This window comes from Hirsutella rhossiliensis (genome assembly GCF_020360975.1).
Source record: "Hirsutella rhossiliensis strain HR02 chromosome Unknown scaffold00001, whole genome shotgun sequence".
NCBI lineage: Eukaryota > Fungi > Ascomycota > Sordariomycetes > Hypocreales > Ophiocordycipitaceae > Hirsutella > Hirsutella rhossiliensis.
The window spans coordinates 5,921,072-5,936,668 of record NW_025408667.1 but is presented as its reverse complement, the minus strand read 5'-3'; the positions used below and the strand labels follow the sequence as shown (position 1 = coordinate 5,936,668).

The 15,597-nt window shown below is 50.3% G+C and overlaps 4 protein-coding genes across 4 annotated transcripts; 2 read left to right on the top strand and 2 right to left on the bottom strand.

Annotated features, from left to right (window-relative positions):
• Positions 1 to 8,284: 8,284 nt before the first annotated feature.
• Positions 8,285 to 8,569, top strand: HRG_00727 (chromo (CHRromatin organization MOdifier) domain-containing protein; the record flags this gene model as incomplete). The annotated part of the gene is made up of 1 exon (XM_044859198.1): positions 8,285 to 8,569. One exon carries the CDS (start codon positions 8,285 to 8,287, stop codon positions 8,567 to 8,569), a length of 285 nt encoding a protein of 94 aa, XP_044725598.1.
• A 2,052-nt stretch (positions 8,570 to 10,621) lies between these two features.
• On the bottom strand, positions 10,622 to 11,587 carry HRG_00726 (reverse transcriptase (RNA-dependent DNA polymerase) domain-containing protein; the record flags this gene model as incomplete). Its single annotated transcript, XM_044859197.1, has 5 exons — positions 10,622 to 10,721; positions 10,782 to 10,927; positions 11,020 to 11,391; positions 11,447 to 11,518; positions 11,585 to 11,587. 5 exons carry the CDS (start codon positions 11,585 to 11,587, stop codon positions 10,622 to 10,624), a joined length of 693 nt encoding a protein of 230 aa, XP_044725597.1.
• A 166-nt stretch (positions 11,588 to 11,753) lies between these two features.
• Positions 11,754 to 12,386, bottom strand: HRG_00725 (uncharacterized protein; the record flags this gene model as incomplete). Its single annotated transcript, XM_044859196.1, has 1 exon — positions 11,754 to 12,386. One exon carries the CDS (start codon positions 12,384 to 12,386, stop codon positions 11,754 to 11,756), a length of 633 nt encoding a protein of 210 aa, XP_044725596.1.
• A 1,918-nt stretch (positions 12,387 to 14,304) lies between these two features.
• On the top strand, positions 14,305 to 15,368 carry HRG_00724 (MULE transposase domain-containing protein; the record flags this gene model as incomplete). Its single annotated transcript, XM_044859195.1, has 2 exons — positions 14,305 to 14,496; positions 14,667 to 15,368. The coding sequence occupies 2 exons, from the start codon at positions 14,305 to 14,307 to the stop codon at positions 15,366 to 15,368; spliced, it is 894 nt and encodes a 297-aa protein (XP_044725595.1).
• Between the last annotated feature and the right edge of the window lie 229 nt (positions 15,369 to 15,597).

Sequence of the window (15,597 nt, the reverse complement as noted above, 5' to 3'; positions counted from 1 at the left end):
ATTTCGAGAGCAGCTATAATACGAAGGCGAAGAGATCTGCGAGCTTGTCGTGCTTTTATAAATGCGTATCACCGGCAGAGAAGTCCATATTTGGATCAGTGCGGAGGCCATTTGCGGAGGCGACAACTTCGCAGTCCTCGGTAGTCTGCGGCTTCCTAAGCACGCGAGTACAGTAGCCTTATCTCACAATTGTTACAAGAATTGAACCAGCCAATTCGAGGACCAAATCCTGCACCACGGACAGCGCCTTTTGGCTCAAGATAGCAGCTGTTTTCTGTCTTCAAACAACTTGATGATGTGAACGCAATGGAGCTATCTTCCAAGCCTGCTTGAGCCTTTGACAAGGAATCAGTTCAAAGTAGCGGCATGTTCAAGCGTGAAGGCCCCAAGTCTATCAAGCTAGAAGCGGCGAATATGACGAAAACGAACCTTCAGAGGACAGTTGAGACATTCGGCAACGTGATTCAGAAGATTGAAGAGGTATTATTAGACTACAGTTCACCCAGCAGCCTCAAAATGAGCATATATTTTGCGGATTATTCCCCGGTTCAATTTCAGGCTTCTCGTTTTCTCGACCCTGGTCCTGTCGGAGCTTGATACACACGTAATCCCGCAGAGAGTGCTAGCCTTCCGTAGCGTCATCGCGCAACCCGTCTTGACGCTCAAGCTACTGCACTACGTAATGTGAAGTTACGGGGTACACTTCTAAAACTAAACTCGCCTAACGTCAATAAAGAGGTATACCATTTCGGGCGTGGTCGTTGCGTCGGTGTTCTAAAACTCGGTGATGTTACGGGACGGCGGAAAGCGCCTAGTGGGCATTACGAAGGTTAAAAGATAGTCATTTGCATTTATTATAGGAATGGGAGCCAGACAAAACCCCAACAAAAAGTATTAAATGTGAAGCGGGTTACGATGCTTGCGAGAGTATTAAATGATTGAGCACATGAGATATCTATTTTTGTCCTTTGCGCTACTTCCTGTCCTTTTTGTTTCCTTGCGCTACGTCTACCTAAAATCGACCCATACGATTCTTCTAATTCCTCAGTCAGGTGAAACCGCGTAACTGATCTCAATCACGACATGTTCCCTCACCATAATGGCCGTCGCTGTTGGCCCCGTCTTGCTTTGGAGGAAAAACATCAAGGGTCGAAATGGAAGTTCGCAGCAGAAACTCCGACGTTAGGGCTGATATTTGAAGATTTTGAAGTCGAATCGGCCTCGGGACCCTTGAATTGAATGAAGCCGAATCGGGTAAGGTCTTCAAATTCGACGAATCAAAAATCAGGAGTCTTCATTCAATTCATTCATAAAAATTGTGAATGAATGGCGATATGGTCGAAACGTAAGGCGAAAAAATTATCACCGCTTCGCGGCCAAGGGACATACAGGGAGGAAAGGGTCAATACCCGAAGCCACCCACCAAGGGCCTCTTCCTGTTCTTCCTCGGCAGGCTCACATACACATCAATAAACAAGCTGCTTTGACCCCATCATTAGGGTTTGCCCCGCGCGGACACGGTAACTTCGAGTTCGGCCGCGCTTGTGATGACGCTCTGCGTATTTAAAAGTCTGTTGTGCGTGTTTCAGTTGGATTCCACCGTCCACACTCCACTGGCAAAATCCTAGTCCCGCGCCGCCCGCGTCTGGCGGGGGCGTCGCTGGGGAAATCGAGGCGAAGGACGGCAGTTAGGGCGTCCATATATTGTGGTATAACGACCTAACAGTTCCTGATACGCCCCACCGTTTCGCCAATCTTGCCACCCTAGAGGGAGCATCAAAAACACCATGAAGCTCATGAACAGTGCCATTTTATAATGCACATGATTTAAATGTAGTGCCGCTCGAATGTTCTGGATTTTCTCGTTCGGATGATATAACCTCGATAGTTACATGTCGTTAACATTTGCTCAAGAAATGCCACATCATCTTGAAGGCAATCAATGGATAGCCCATTTTTGGTTGGAATACTACATTTCAAGCACATATTAAGCTCGGCAACCCATATTCTGGATATATAATATAATAATTATACCGCTGTACAGCCCCAGCAAGCTGATTCGAAAACGCGTTCAGATCCTCAACATCTCAATACTGCGCGAACAATTGGAAGTGACACGAATCGAGTCAGCTCGCGATTTGGAGGCTGTTAGGGACTTATCTACTCCTCGAGCCCAATATGACTGCTACTTGTTTGTCCATACAAATTAGCCGATCAGGAAGTACCCGAAAAATCTGCATGATAAGGATATATTGTGCCAACTAGCCGCGTTCAGACGCGTTATTTCCGCTCAGTTGACCACCTGTTAATTCTACTGCTGTCGGAAAGACAGGGTCGTCAGCCCATCCACCTTTTGCCTGCGTGGCGCAACGGTCTTCGCGACAACTGCCACGACATTATTTTACCACGACCTCGCCTAATTCCTGCTTCGATATTCCGACAGCGGCTTCGGATCAGCCCCCGAATCAACGCCCTGACCGACGACCTATCCTACCCGTTCAACCCCGACTCCTTGACACTTTATTGTGGTTTATTTGGTGTCGTTCCGACTACCTGTGTCGCGTCCATTCTCGAGCCTTTCAGCCAAGATCAGGTAAAACTTCATTACTCTCCAATCTACCCTCCTTATTTAATTACCTTACGAGTGGATAGCTAATTATAACATGATACGTAGTATGGCCCCTGCTGAAACAAAAACATCTGCCGCAGCGAATTTCTTTGCTCCAAGGACCCGGCGTAAATTGCCAACGCAGAATTATGCCCGCATCGAACGTCCTCAATTCAACAGGATGGGCCGAAGATCTTCCAAGAGTTCCGGTGGACTTGTATAGAGTGCCTTCAAAATCCCAATACTCTTCGGAAGAGATTCCAGGTCCTCGAATCGAACCGCCGAGGGTTACCTCTGGCATGGGAGACCATTTAAAAATCCACGGTATTACGAAGGAATCTCACCACGCTCGAATTAATGGATACGGCCGCGCCATTGGTGGAGGAGATTATACAGAGGCAGACGCATGGAGCGGTCGACCTAGGCAGAGAGCAAGACTCACGGCAAAGGAGTCTATCCGCCGGTGGTTTGTAAAACACCGACAACCCTTCTCTGTTGTCGAGACTCCTGCTTTTCAAGAGATGTTCTTGGCTCACAACACAACATGTGTGTACAGGAGTCGTATAACGTTACGCAATCATATATATACAGACTTTGTCGAACGCAGGAGAAGCTGAAGATTGAGCTTGAGTACAATTGTGCCACCATCTCGTTCACCCTTGATATCTGGACAGCACCGAATCGGGTGCCCATTTTCGCCATTATTGCGCACTGGATTACACCGGAGTTTGAGGAGAGAGAAGTTATTGAGTTTATTGAGCTCAAAAGATCTCACACTGGCAAACAATTAGCTGAGATAGTTGAGAGGACGCTTGAGGAGCTCAGGCTCAAGCCTAAGCTTCTCGCCATTACGGGAGACAACGCCGGCAATAACGGCACGCTCTGTCAGTCTTTGTACGATTCTCTCAAGACCAAATTCGACGACAAGGTGAGCCCAATAGGAGGCCCGCATGCGCTTTCACGGCAGGAAGAGTTGGATCCGCTGTCTAGCTCATATTACCTCGCTCATTTGTGAGGGCGTCTTGCAAGATCTCAAAGCAGGCACAGCGAAGAAGCCAAGAAGATGCTTGACAAGTGGGACGAAGAGAATAAAAGCAACAACTACACCATTCCGGGAGACTCTAGTCGAAGTGGGATTGCCAAAATCCGCCTCCTCAATCTCTGGATGTTGAGATCCGGGTCTAGGAGCAAGACTTCAAAAGCATGCCGCGCACGCACTACCGGAAGCCAACCTACGATGTCGACACTCGCTGGAATTCGGCCTACGACATGATTGACCAATTCCTCGAGCTTGAGGCAGAGTATACTGAGTTCGTTGATACTCACCCGCAAGTCAAGTGCCTCCTGCCCTTATCAGAAGAGATTGTCGCTCTCTATCAACTGCGGAAGGTTCTGAAGCCGTTTAAAGACCACACTCTGAAAGTCTCCGAAGTTATGCCGCCGATCTCACAAAGTCTCGATATCTATTGGGATTTGGAAGCTCTCCTTGATGATGTAGTCGAAGGAGTTGGCGACTTTACAGACCTTGATATGTCCATTCGAGACGCCTTCTCGAAGGGCAAAGCAAAACACGTTACTTATATGAAGAAGCTTGACGATCAAATGATGCTATTCGCAGCTCACATCCTGGATCCGCGTTATAAAACTCACCAATTGGAAATGATGATACCGGATCAATACTCTGAGATTATGGCTAAAGTCAAGAAGTATTTCAAAACGGAGTGGCCGGAGCTAGCAGCATTGAATGCCACAAACTCAACTATGAGCCAATCCAGACCAGCTGAGCGTCCTCAAGGAGTCTCCATTGCGCAATGGAGAGCCATCCAAATGAAGAAGGCGAGGGAGGCGGAGACGGGCGCGGCGATCCCTATTTCGGAGCTTGAACGGTGGCTTGCAGCTCCTCGAATAGAGTTCGACGAGTCTATTGCAAAGTCTCCAGACTTCCTACTGAAGTGGTGGAAAGAACACAAGGTCGAGTGGCCACTTTTGGCTGCGGCGGCGCGTGATCTTCTCTCTGTCTCTGGCTCTGAAGTTGACGTGGAACGCCTCTTCAGCGGTTGTAGAGACGAATTCGGTATCCGCCGTCACGCCTTGAAGGCAGATACGGTGCGAGTACTAACACTTTTACGGAGTGCTTATACTCAGGAAGATAAGATCGATCAGGCGTTGATCAAGGCGGCCATGGAGTATGACATCCTGCCCTTTGCCAATAGTATTATTTGGAGACCAGACCACATTCCGGGCAAGCTGGAAGATGGTATGTATGGATATACCCTCATTATATATGTAGGTATATGCTAATCTGTGTTCAGGCGAGAATCCTCCTCAACCTCTTCCTCCCACCGAGGCTCCCACTGAACCCCTACCCCAAACCTCCTGCATCCCAAGCCGATAAGTCTGCGATATCAACCCCCTGTCTAGATACAATGGAGGCTTCGGAGGATTGGGGCTCTAAGAGTGTAGCCGTGTACAGTGGCGGATTCGAACGCGTTGTACCGACGTATTTTGAGGATTCGGCAGAGCTTTGAAAGTGCTTATTTTCAGTCGATTTGCCTAGGACAGGCGGATCAGTATTTATGTAAGTTAATTTTTGTAGTATTCGGGATTATCGACTTCTTAGAAGGCTATAACTTAAAACTATATACTACTTATTGGCGTTTTTGAGGCATCTTTGCAATCGCTCAGGTACACACCAAATTCACTTCGTTTAGGGGATCCCTTCAAACCATTCATGAATGGCCTGAATTGGCCCAAACCCAACTTGAATCGCGAAAATTGGAGCTTGAAGATTTTGAATCAAGATCCAAAAAATTCAATTCATTTGATTCATCCTTCATTCAAAATCTTCAAAATCTTCACCTTCGTCTATCACCCCTATCCGACGTATTCACTCGGCAGCCGTCGGTGTCAATTGATCAACAACCAACGGCAGCAGCTGACGTTGAAGACCCTTGAAAGACGAATGACAACGCAATCAGCAGCGTGCTCGCGGCCTGTTGGGCACTCTTTCCAGTCAACCCACTTCCTGGAATGGGGGCAGGAGTTTGGCGCTTCTCGAACAGGGTGGTTTCCATACCCAAGTATGGAAATACCCTTTCCATACTATGGCATGGACAGGGTATGGATATGGATCCATAGTATTTCAATGCTCAGTCAATAATTGGCCAAATTGCGCCACTGACCGGGACCCCTACAGCGCCATCGTCCAGGGGTCTGAGGCCTTGAACCCCGCTAATTCCCACACAAACACAAATCGCTTTCCCACCACTTTGCACCAACGCGTCGGACGAATCAGTTGTCGAACTATGGATTCTGCAAGTGTGCTATCCTTCTTCGATGCTGAATCTATATTGTCGGACTCTACGACATCAAGATCTCGCAATACAAGAGGCAAAGCGGCTATCGCAACGTGGAAGCATGCTCGCGTTGCAGCAGAGGGAGGAAGAGTTTAAGGGCCGAAATCGTCTTCTCTATTGCAGCCATTGTCCCCAGACGAACCCGTACAGCACTTCAGTTACCACTAACTTTCGAAAACATCTGGAGGGTAAGCACGATATTCGAGTCGTGGAAGATTTGACCCTCTTCAATCATCCATCTTTGAGGGTTTGAGCAACTCTACCAGCAAGCACGGGAATTGGGCCACACAACGGAGATTGAGTCGGAGGTCTTCAAACGCTACCTGGACCAAGACAAGATAAACAAAGCCTTAGCTTGGCTGATCGTCGCACGAAACCTTCCTTATCGAATTGTCGAATCCCGCGAATTTCACCTCTTCATTTCGACCTTGAACCCGGTCGCGAAGGACCATCTCCTTCCGCCCACTCGACTATTCCACGAATTATCGACAATCATTTCCAGTCGGCCAAGGATATCGTGCGAATGAAGCTCCAGTCAGCAAAATCCAAGGTTCACCTCTCGCTTGACATTTGGACGTCCCCCAATCGGCTCCTTCTTCTCGGAGTTTGCTCCCACTTTGTTGACCACGCACAAGAAGCACGACGGAAAGCTCCTTGCACTTCGGCCTGTGGCGAACCATTCCGGGAGGAGCAATTCGTTACACTTCTTCCCATCTTGCGGGACTTTGGTATTCTGCGACGCCTTGGAAGCATCGTTGGGGATAATTCGAGCACGAATGACACCCTCTGCCGGGCAGTGAGCACGTATCTCAAGGAAGAGGGCGTCAAATGGGATCCTGAAGTTCACCGCCTCCGATGCCTAGGCCACGTTATCAACTTGGCAGTTCAAGCTTTCCTGTTCCAGAATTCTATTGACTTGAAAGAGGGCGAAATATGCGAAGACGCAGATGACCTGGCAAAGTTCAAAGGCAGCGCACCGAATTTCGCCGCCTTGGACCACTTGGTAAGCTCCACAACCTGGTTGTCAACATCCGGAGTTCATCAGGACGCAGTGGAGAGTTTATGGAACTCGCTGAGAGGGCATTCCACTTGACAATCGTACGAGGTGGAATAGCTGGTATCAGATGCTGCATGTTGCCACTCAGCAGGAAACTGCCAGCGCTCTGGACACCTACACCAAGAATCATTTCGAAGATCTTTCTGCGGATTTTCTATTGCCGGAAGATTGGGCCCGGCTCCGAATAATTGAGAAGATCCTTCAACCGTTCGCCCGAGCGACATTAGCAACACAAGGGGATCATGCGACCCTGGACAAAGTGCTCTTCACGATGGACGTCTTGATCCGATGCTTTGATGAAGCCCTGGTACCATGCCTTCCATTCCTCTGATCTCCTTGTGCAAGCGCTGAGATGGTGCAATAGGTCACGTACAAATCAGACACCGAGCTGTCCTTTAGGATCAAACGAGGGTGGGAAGTCTTTGACAAATATTATAGCAAGACAGAAGCATCGCCCTATTATGCAGCTGCCTTGATCCTTCATCCCAGCTATCGCACAACATACATCCAGGCAAATTGGAAGAAGAAGTGGCAAAACCTGCGTTCAAACAGGTCAAAGACCTTTGGCTCACATACCGAGACACTGTGGATGGCTCCTCTCGCAACATTTACTAGATGACGATGATGACGAGGACCTTGACGCGTTTGATCGCATTTCAAGGAACCTGCAGAATTGCACTCGACCGTCAAGCCAGGACGAGTACGAAGATTACATTTCATGTGATCCGTACGACATTACGCCGACGACGGCCTTGTCATGGTGGCTTCAAGAGCAACAGAAAACGATGGCCCAAGCTATCACAAATGGCCATAGACATCCTATCAATGCCGGCGATGAGTGATGAACCTGAGCGGGTGTTCTCAGGGCGCGTCGCACAATCTCATGGGAAAGAGCCCAATTGGACGCGAAACAAGTCGAAAGGGAGAATGTTTAAAGCATTGGCTCAAGAACGATATCTTGCAAGGGCCGAGGGTGGTGGCGGGTCCCCAGATTTTGGGTAAAATCCTGGCTCAACTTCTACGCCTGTTTCCTGCAAAGGAGCAAATTTCTGCTTGGCATCCCCTTGACCGGTCGTCTGTCATTACGTTCACGTTAACTGTTCCTTGATTTTCATTGATTCATGTCGTGTTTGGCACGTTTTGCCGAGACCATATAGGTGAGCTGTTGCGGGATGCGCACGGACCAAGAATGGAAAGGTGTATTGCAATACTTGCAATAAATGTGGGGCGATACTCCAGTATGGATTGCACACCTTTCCATATATGGAAAACCACCCTGCACCAAACGACCCGCTCCCCGGCCAATACAACACACCGCCCCCACCAATAACGCTAGATGCAAAGGGGGAGAAACTCTGGGCGATTGAAGCAATACTGGACTCGAAACGCACAAAACAGAAAGGCTTCCAGTACCATATACTATGGAGAGGCTTCGACCTTGAGCAGGCAACATGGGAACCACTACAGAACGTCGTCAACGCTCACATCGCCATCAGAGACTTCGAGAAGCACAGCAAAAACAAACCCAGACCTGTGAAAGGCCTCTAGTGAGTTGATACAACTAACTAGTCCCTATGCTGTTTACTATCAAGATAGAAAAGAAAGAAAGAAAGAGAATCTACTACATAAGAGCATAACGGCATTTTATAGCTTCGAGCCAATGGAAGGTTCTAGAAGCTAGGCGGCGCAGCCGCCGTTAAAGCAACTTGCCCGTTACACCTCCCTCCCGTCCAACGTTTCCTCTTCCTTGGGATCGTGGCAATCTGTGTCAAGATGACTTGAGAAGGTGACACTCTTTTTATGTTTCTTCCATTGCTTCCATGCATCAGTGTGTCGAATAGTGGGAAGGGGCTCCCACGTAGGCTGCGAGTAATCATGCCATTTTACGAGCACCTTCTTATGCGTACCTTCCATTCTTTCATCCAGAATCCTTTCGACGAGGTACATTTCTTGGCCGTCCACCAGCACCGGTGGGGCACTCTCTTGATCGATTTTCTGCGAAGGCAATGGGTCTCCGGGTACTGGCCGGAGTAGATCGACGTGAAAGACTGGATGGATACGTCCAGGCACATCCAACCTATAGGCATGTGGGCTGACTTCGGTGAGCACTTGATATTTGGCATGTAACCAATCGAGCTTCTTGCAGGGTCGCGATGTTTTGACATTTCTCAAGTTGAGGTATACCCAATCCCCAGGCTTGTATCTCGGTGCGGCTGTCCTGTGCTTGTTGGCTTGCGCTTGCTGTATTTCCTGGGCCATAGCTATCGCTGCTTGCGCAAACTCCGTGGCATCCTGTAGTCTCTGAATAAAATTCTCCGCTGCAGCTTCTTCCTGTGTTGTGTCTTCCGTGCTTCGATGCTCAACTAACTGGATTGGCTCATTGTGGTAGCCGTGCATGAAGAAGAACGGACTCAGTCCGGTGGAGGTTGCTTCCGCTCGTTAATTGTCGCCATCGCGACTGGAAGCAAGTCCAACCAGTTCTCCTGCAGATAGTTTGTCCATATCCGAAGAATCCTCTCTACCTCTTGGTTCATTCGTTCTGTTGCACCGTCGGTTTGTGGATGGTACGCCGTTGACAACCGCTGCTCGATCCCTAGCAGCTGACAGAAGTGTTTCCACATACCACTGACAAACTGGGGACCCCGATCACTGGTAATAGCCGTTGGGATGCCATGGACAGGGTAGTGTCGTTCGAAGAGTCTTCTTGCAACCGCTTCTGAAGAAATATCGTGTAATCCTTCGAGTTCGACGCCTTTGGTGAGTCGGTCCGTGACCACCATGCAGTTCGTCGCGCCATCTTTCCCCGACGGTGGGAGGTCAGTAATAAAGTCAATGGTAATTTCGCTCCATATGCGTTGCGGAATAGGAGCGGCTTTAGGAGTCCTTTCTTTGTATCCCTCCAGATGGTGTTTCGTCCGCAAACCTCGCAGTTGCGCACAAACCGACGTACATCGCTAGCGGCACCCGGCCAGAAGAAGCGTCTCGACAGAGTCGAGTACGTGAGGTCCCTTCCAGGATGTCCGGTGATATGAGAGTCGTGAGTTTCCTGGATGATCTTCGTACGTAGCGGCTCCGAACCGGGTATCCAGACGCGTTCTCTAAAGCACAGCAGGCCCCTATTGTCTAACGAGCATTCTGAAATGCTGACAACCTTCTCCTTCTGTAATCCTGTTGGCAAACTCTTCGCTCCATCTGCTACCAGCTTCGTGAGTTCTTGATAGAGCTTGTCTTCTTGGCGTGCGGCGTGCCACAGCTGCTGTAACTCCTCATCTTCAAATATCCTGATCTCTTTTCCGAAGTTGATTTCCTGGGCACCCTCGGTGTTGGTAGACAATGTCGATATTGGGACCCTTCTAAGGTGATCATTTTGGAATAGCCTCATAATGCGTCCCTTTAGTCGTTCATCGGAGTAGTTGGCCGGCATATCCTGGTCCCGTCGAGAGAGTGCGTCAGGCAATCCGCCCTTGCGGCCCGGCCTCCATTCGAGCTCGAATTGGAACCTGGACAGGAACTCCGACCACCGCACTTGTCTCTCTGTCAACCTCCTTTCCGAGTAGAAGTACCTCAGGTTCTTGTGGTCCGTTAGGATCTTGAAGTGCTCTACTGCCCGTAGCTCTGGTTCCCACTGCTCCAAACATCTGAGAATGGCGAGTAGCTCCTTGTCATGGATAGCGTAGTTCGCTTCGGCTGCCGAATGTTTCTTCGAGAAGTATGCGACAGGTCGTACCAGTCCATCCTTATCATCTCTCTGCAAGAGCACGCCTCCCGACGCGAATCCTGAAGCGTCTGCTTCCACGATAGTCTCCCTTTCTGGATGGAAGTGTGCAGGATCGGGGCCGTGATCAACAGGTCCTTGAGCTTCTCGAAGGCTTCTTCGCACAATTCATCCCAACGGAATGGCACGTCCTTCTTCGTTAGCCGCGTTAGCGCTCCGCTATCACCGAGAACTCTGGCATAAACATCCTGTAGAAGTTCGCGAATCCAATAAAACTCCTCACGGACTTAACATTCGTCGGGGTTGCCCATTCCTTCACAGCCTCAACCTTCTCAGGGTCGACTCGGATCCCACACTCCGCCTCGATGATAAACCCAAGGTATTTCACAGCCTTGACTTCGAATTCACTCTTGTTGATATCCAGTTGCAGCCCGGCGTCCATCAGTCGTTGGAGGACCTTGCCGACCTTGTCGCGGTGGTCTTGTAGGCTTCCAGAGGAGAAGATCAGGACATCGTCGATATATGCTGACACAAAATCGTCTAGGTAATCCTGGAGCGCGCTGTTAATGTACCGCTGAAAGGCTGCTGGTGCGCCTGTCAGGCCGAATGGAACTACCAGCCATTCGAAGGATCCATAGCGCGTTCTGAAAGTTGTCTTTCCTCGTCGCCGGGGCGACCCTGATCTTATGGAACGCTGCTATAACATCTACCTTGGTGAACCACCTTGCCTTGGCTATCGTTCGCAAGGTCTCGCTCAGTAAGGGCAAGGGATAGCGGTCCCTCTTCGTTATATGGTTCAAACCTCTGTAATCCACGCAGAAGCGGATGCCTCCGCCGGGCTTCTTCACCATAAGGACTGGTGCCGCGGCTGGCGAGCTGCTGACTCTAATAAATCCCTTGTCGAGTAGTTCTGTGAGAGTCTTCCGTAGTACCAATAGCTCCTCGCGGGACATGCTGTAAAGCGGTCCCCAGGGTGGGGCTTCTCTCGGCCATGCTCGTCTTTCAGCACTTCGATCTTCAGGTCCACACCTGGCCGATGAGGGGCAGCTGGTCGGCCAGTTGAGAGAAAGCTCGAGACCACTTGTGGTACTGTGGTGGCAGCTTCTCCATTACGTCAGTCTTCGGTTTCGGTCTTAGGGCCTTGTCAATATCCGCCATCGTGACCGAGTGAACTCCAATGCCGCCTTTGCGTTTGTCACGGCGTGCTTCTGCTAAAAATGTTGCGGCCATGACATTAGAGACATCTAGCTGGGGAGGCTGGTAACGTCGTCGGTCTCGTACTTGAACTCCATTGGACCCGATCTCGAGATATCCTTCCTTCGCATGGATGTGAACATCCTGGTCTTCCATCCATCGTTTACCCAGGATCATATCCCAGTTCAGATCGTCGATGACGTACATGAAAACACGATGCTGCTGATGTCCATCGAGGTCGATCGACACATACGTGATCTTGTCGATTTTGACCTCCTTGCCGTCTCCGGCTGCGTTCTCCAAGATACGCGGCTGAACGCGTATATGTGGCAACTGGAGAGAGTGAAATGTGCGCTTGCTAACCGCGCCGTAGCAGAGGCAGCCATAGTCGACAAGAGATGGCACGAAGTCTGTGCCGTTCACCCTGACGTCTGCTATGAACGGTTCTCCGTCCATTTTTGCTTTTCCGCTCACATCCCATTCTCTCACAGCCGCCGCGTGTCCCTAGTCTGAATCTTCATCGTTATGAGAAGAAGTATCGTCTTCGGCGACCTCGGCTTTAGTGACCGCTGGTCGTGACGGGGTCACGGCATTGACCTGAGTGCGTCGGGTCGTGTTTGCGGGTCGGATAGGCGCAGCCAATGGACAGCGCTCGATTCTGCAGTTGTCTCTTCCACAACGGAGGCAACGCCCTTCACGGTAACGGGCGTCCATCTCGGCCTGGTCGACCCACTTGGCACGCTTGCCCAACAGCGCTTGGTCTTCTGGTCGCTTGGATTGGTAACCATATGTGTTCTTATCACTGCGGGTGCGCGCAGCGTTCACTTTCGCGGATGCTTGTAGAGTTGGTTCCCATTCCATCATATCCTCTCGTCTAACTTCGGTTTTCTGGCCAGGCTGTTTCTGGGCAGCCTGGCCTCCATGATTCTGGTGGTTGTCATAGTTGTCCGAACTCTTTGTGTTGCCTCGAGGCCTTTTCCACTGACCCAACAATTCCATCTGGCTGCTCAGCGAATCGCACCTCCTCGCCAGCCCAACATAGCTGCTGATGGCAGAGGGTCAGAGCCTATGAGGGCTGCTTTCATTTTATCGTTTAGTGCCTCCTGGAGGTAGGAAATCTTGCTGTCATCTGGCCAATACTCGGCGTTGGCATTGGCGATCTCCTCTCAAAGCGGGGGTAAAGGACGTGAACGGTTCATTCTCTCCTTGCTTAATCGAATGCAGGTTGCGTGTAGCTCTCTGCTTGCGATCCCTCTCCCGTACAGCAATTCGAGGCGGTTGAGTAGTTCAGCAACATTGAACGTTTTCTTCTCGGTTTGCATCTCCACAAATGTGGTCACGTTGTCTTTAGCCTTGCCTTCTAGGCTCATGAAGATGTACATAAAGTGGCCTTCTGCATCTCCAAGCGCTTCTTTGTCGACTCGTAGCTTTCCTTCGGTTTCTAGTTTCCAGCTTCGCCACTGGGCCTTGTCGCCGCCGAATTTCGGTATGTCTCGTAATTTGGGGCGCTTGGTTGGGTGAGGGTTGTGAGTGGCGACCACACGGGTGTCCTCAATGGGGACAGCCGGGGTGACAGATGGCGTTGGCTCTAGGAGTTCAGACGAACGGGCTTGCTGGTGTTGTTGGAGTTCCAGGGCAATAAAACGTTCTTCAAACTGGGTGTTTCTTCGGGAACTCTCTTCTCTCAGACTTCGTATCTCGGCAACCAGGGCGCTGAGGACGTCCGGCTGCATGTTGTTGTTATCTTCGGCCATCGCGACTTCGCTGAACGCTAATAGTTCGACGGGACTCAGTTTGGTGTCTTCAGTGTCTTCGGTGTCTTCGGTGTCTTCAGTGTCTTCGGTGTCTTCAGTGTCTTCAATGTCTTCAGTGATCTTGATAGTATGTGAAAGGCCTCTAGTGAGTTGATACAACTAACTAGTCCCTATGCTGTTTACTATCAAGATAGAAAAGAAAGAAAGAAAGAGAATCTACTACATAAGAGCATAACGGCATTTTATAGCTTCGAGCCAATGGAAGGTTCTAGAAGCTAGGCCTATCGTCACAGACCGAGACCTCGCGTTAATCAAGGCGTTAAATGACAATCCATCTTTCCACTTGATACCGCATCTACTATGACGCTGGCATGTCAATAAGAACGTCCTTGCACGCACGAAGAGGCATTTCCCCGGGATGGCTCCGGACAGACAGGTTCGGACAGACATATTGCAGGGATTATCGCGCTAAGCATGGGTTAAAAGCCATCGCGCCTTGACTACAACCTGAACGGGAATAATCGTTCATCGCCCCTTGCTAGGGTGCGCGTCGCAATAAGAATCGCGTTGTTCAGGTTCAATGGAGATCCAGCATCTCGTCCGACGCGAACGCGAACGCGATGGAGATCCAGTACCGCGACAGCCTCCCCGATGATGTCCGCTCCGGCTTCAACAAAGCTGTAGAAGCCCTACCGCAAGAGCATCTCCGCGCTCCTGTTACCGGTGACGAAGTGAACAGCCCCGAGGAAGCCCTTCACTGGTTCCAAAACTATGCATTCACCCAGGGTTTCGCTCTGGTCACTGCCAGCAAGGTACGCGACCGCCTGCGAGTGAATTGTATCCATCACGGTAGAGGTACCCGAAATACTCGAAAGCTGCCGGACATCGTCACAGAGGGAGGGGACCGAAAGAAGGAGCTTACGTACACCAAGGCCAAGGAGTGTCCTTATAGTCTTTATGTCTCCTACAAAACTATCCGGAGCGGCCGCGGAGGATAGAAGAGCGAAAAGGCTGGGTGGTCGGTTTCACTTACGCGTACCATACGCATCCGCCACTTCAAAATCCCTTCCACTACGCCTGCCATAGATCCCGTATCCCAGAGCGGGCTGCGGCAGTCGATCTGGCCCTCGCGCATCGGACTGCCGGCCTGTCAGCAACTGAATCAACCCGGATTCTCGACCAACACGGCTTAGGCAACTGTCTTTCTGCAAAGGAGTTCTACAACCTGAGCCGGTCTGAAGGGAGACGCAGCAGTCAAGAAGCGCTTGACGTCTTGCTCACTTGTTTGGAGTTCGAGGACTTCCGTGTTCGTTGCTTCTTCAAATACCTTCTTGACGACCAAGGACGACAGACAGCGCGAGTACTCGAGCATCTGTTCTTCTGTTCTTCCGAGCAGATCCGCCTGGGTAGAAGATTCGTCAGCGGATTCCTCATGCAAACCGATGCGACGTTCAACACCAATTGCCTCCACCTGCCTTTATCTGTCATAGTGGGAATCACAAACACAGGCAAGACATTTCCTCTGGCTTTCGCCTTTATAACATCTGAATCAGCTGAAGCCTTCGAATTTGTGAATGCTCAATTGGCAGAACTGGTCTGGTACGATTGCCCACCACCTCAAGTCGTTCTCGGGGATCAAACCAAAGGGCTCGCTGCCGCGATGGCGGCGTCCCAAGAGAGCTGATCCTCAGGGTGAAGATGGGCAAATATTGCAGCTTTGTGAATGGCATGCCGCAGAGAACTTCAAGAAGCGATTGTTAGACTCGGGCAAATATACGAAGGAACGAAGGGAAGAGCTACTTCGGTTCGTTTGGGATTACATACAAGCTCCCGATGAGGCGCGACTTGAAGAACGGCGAGGCGAGCTGCTCGCAGAAATTCGGGAGCCGGAACGCCTTTATCTCAAGAATAAT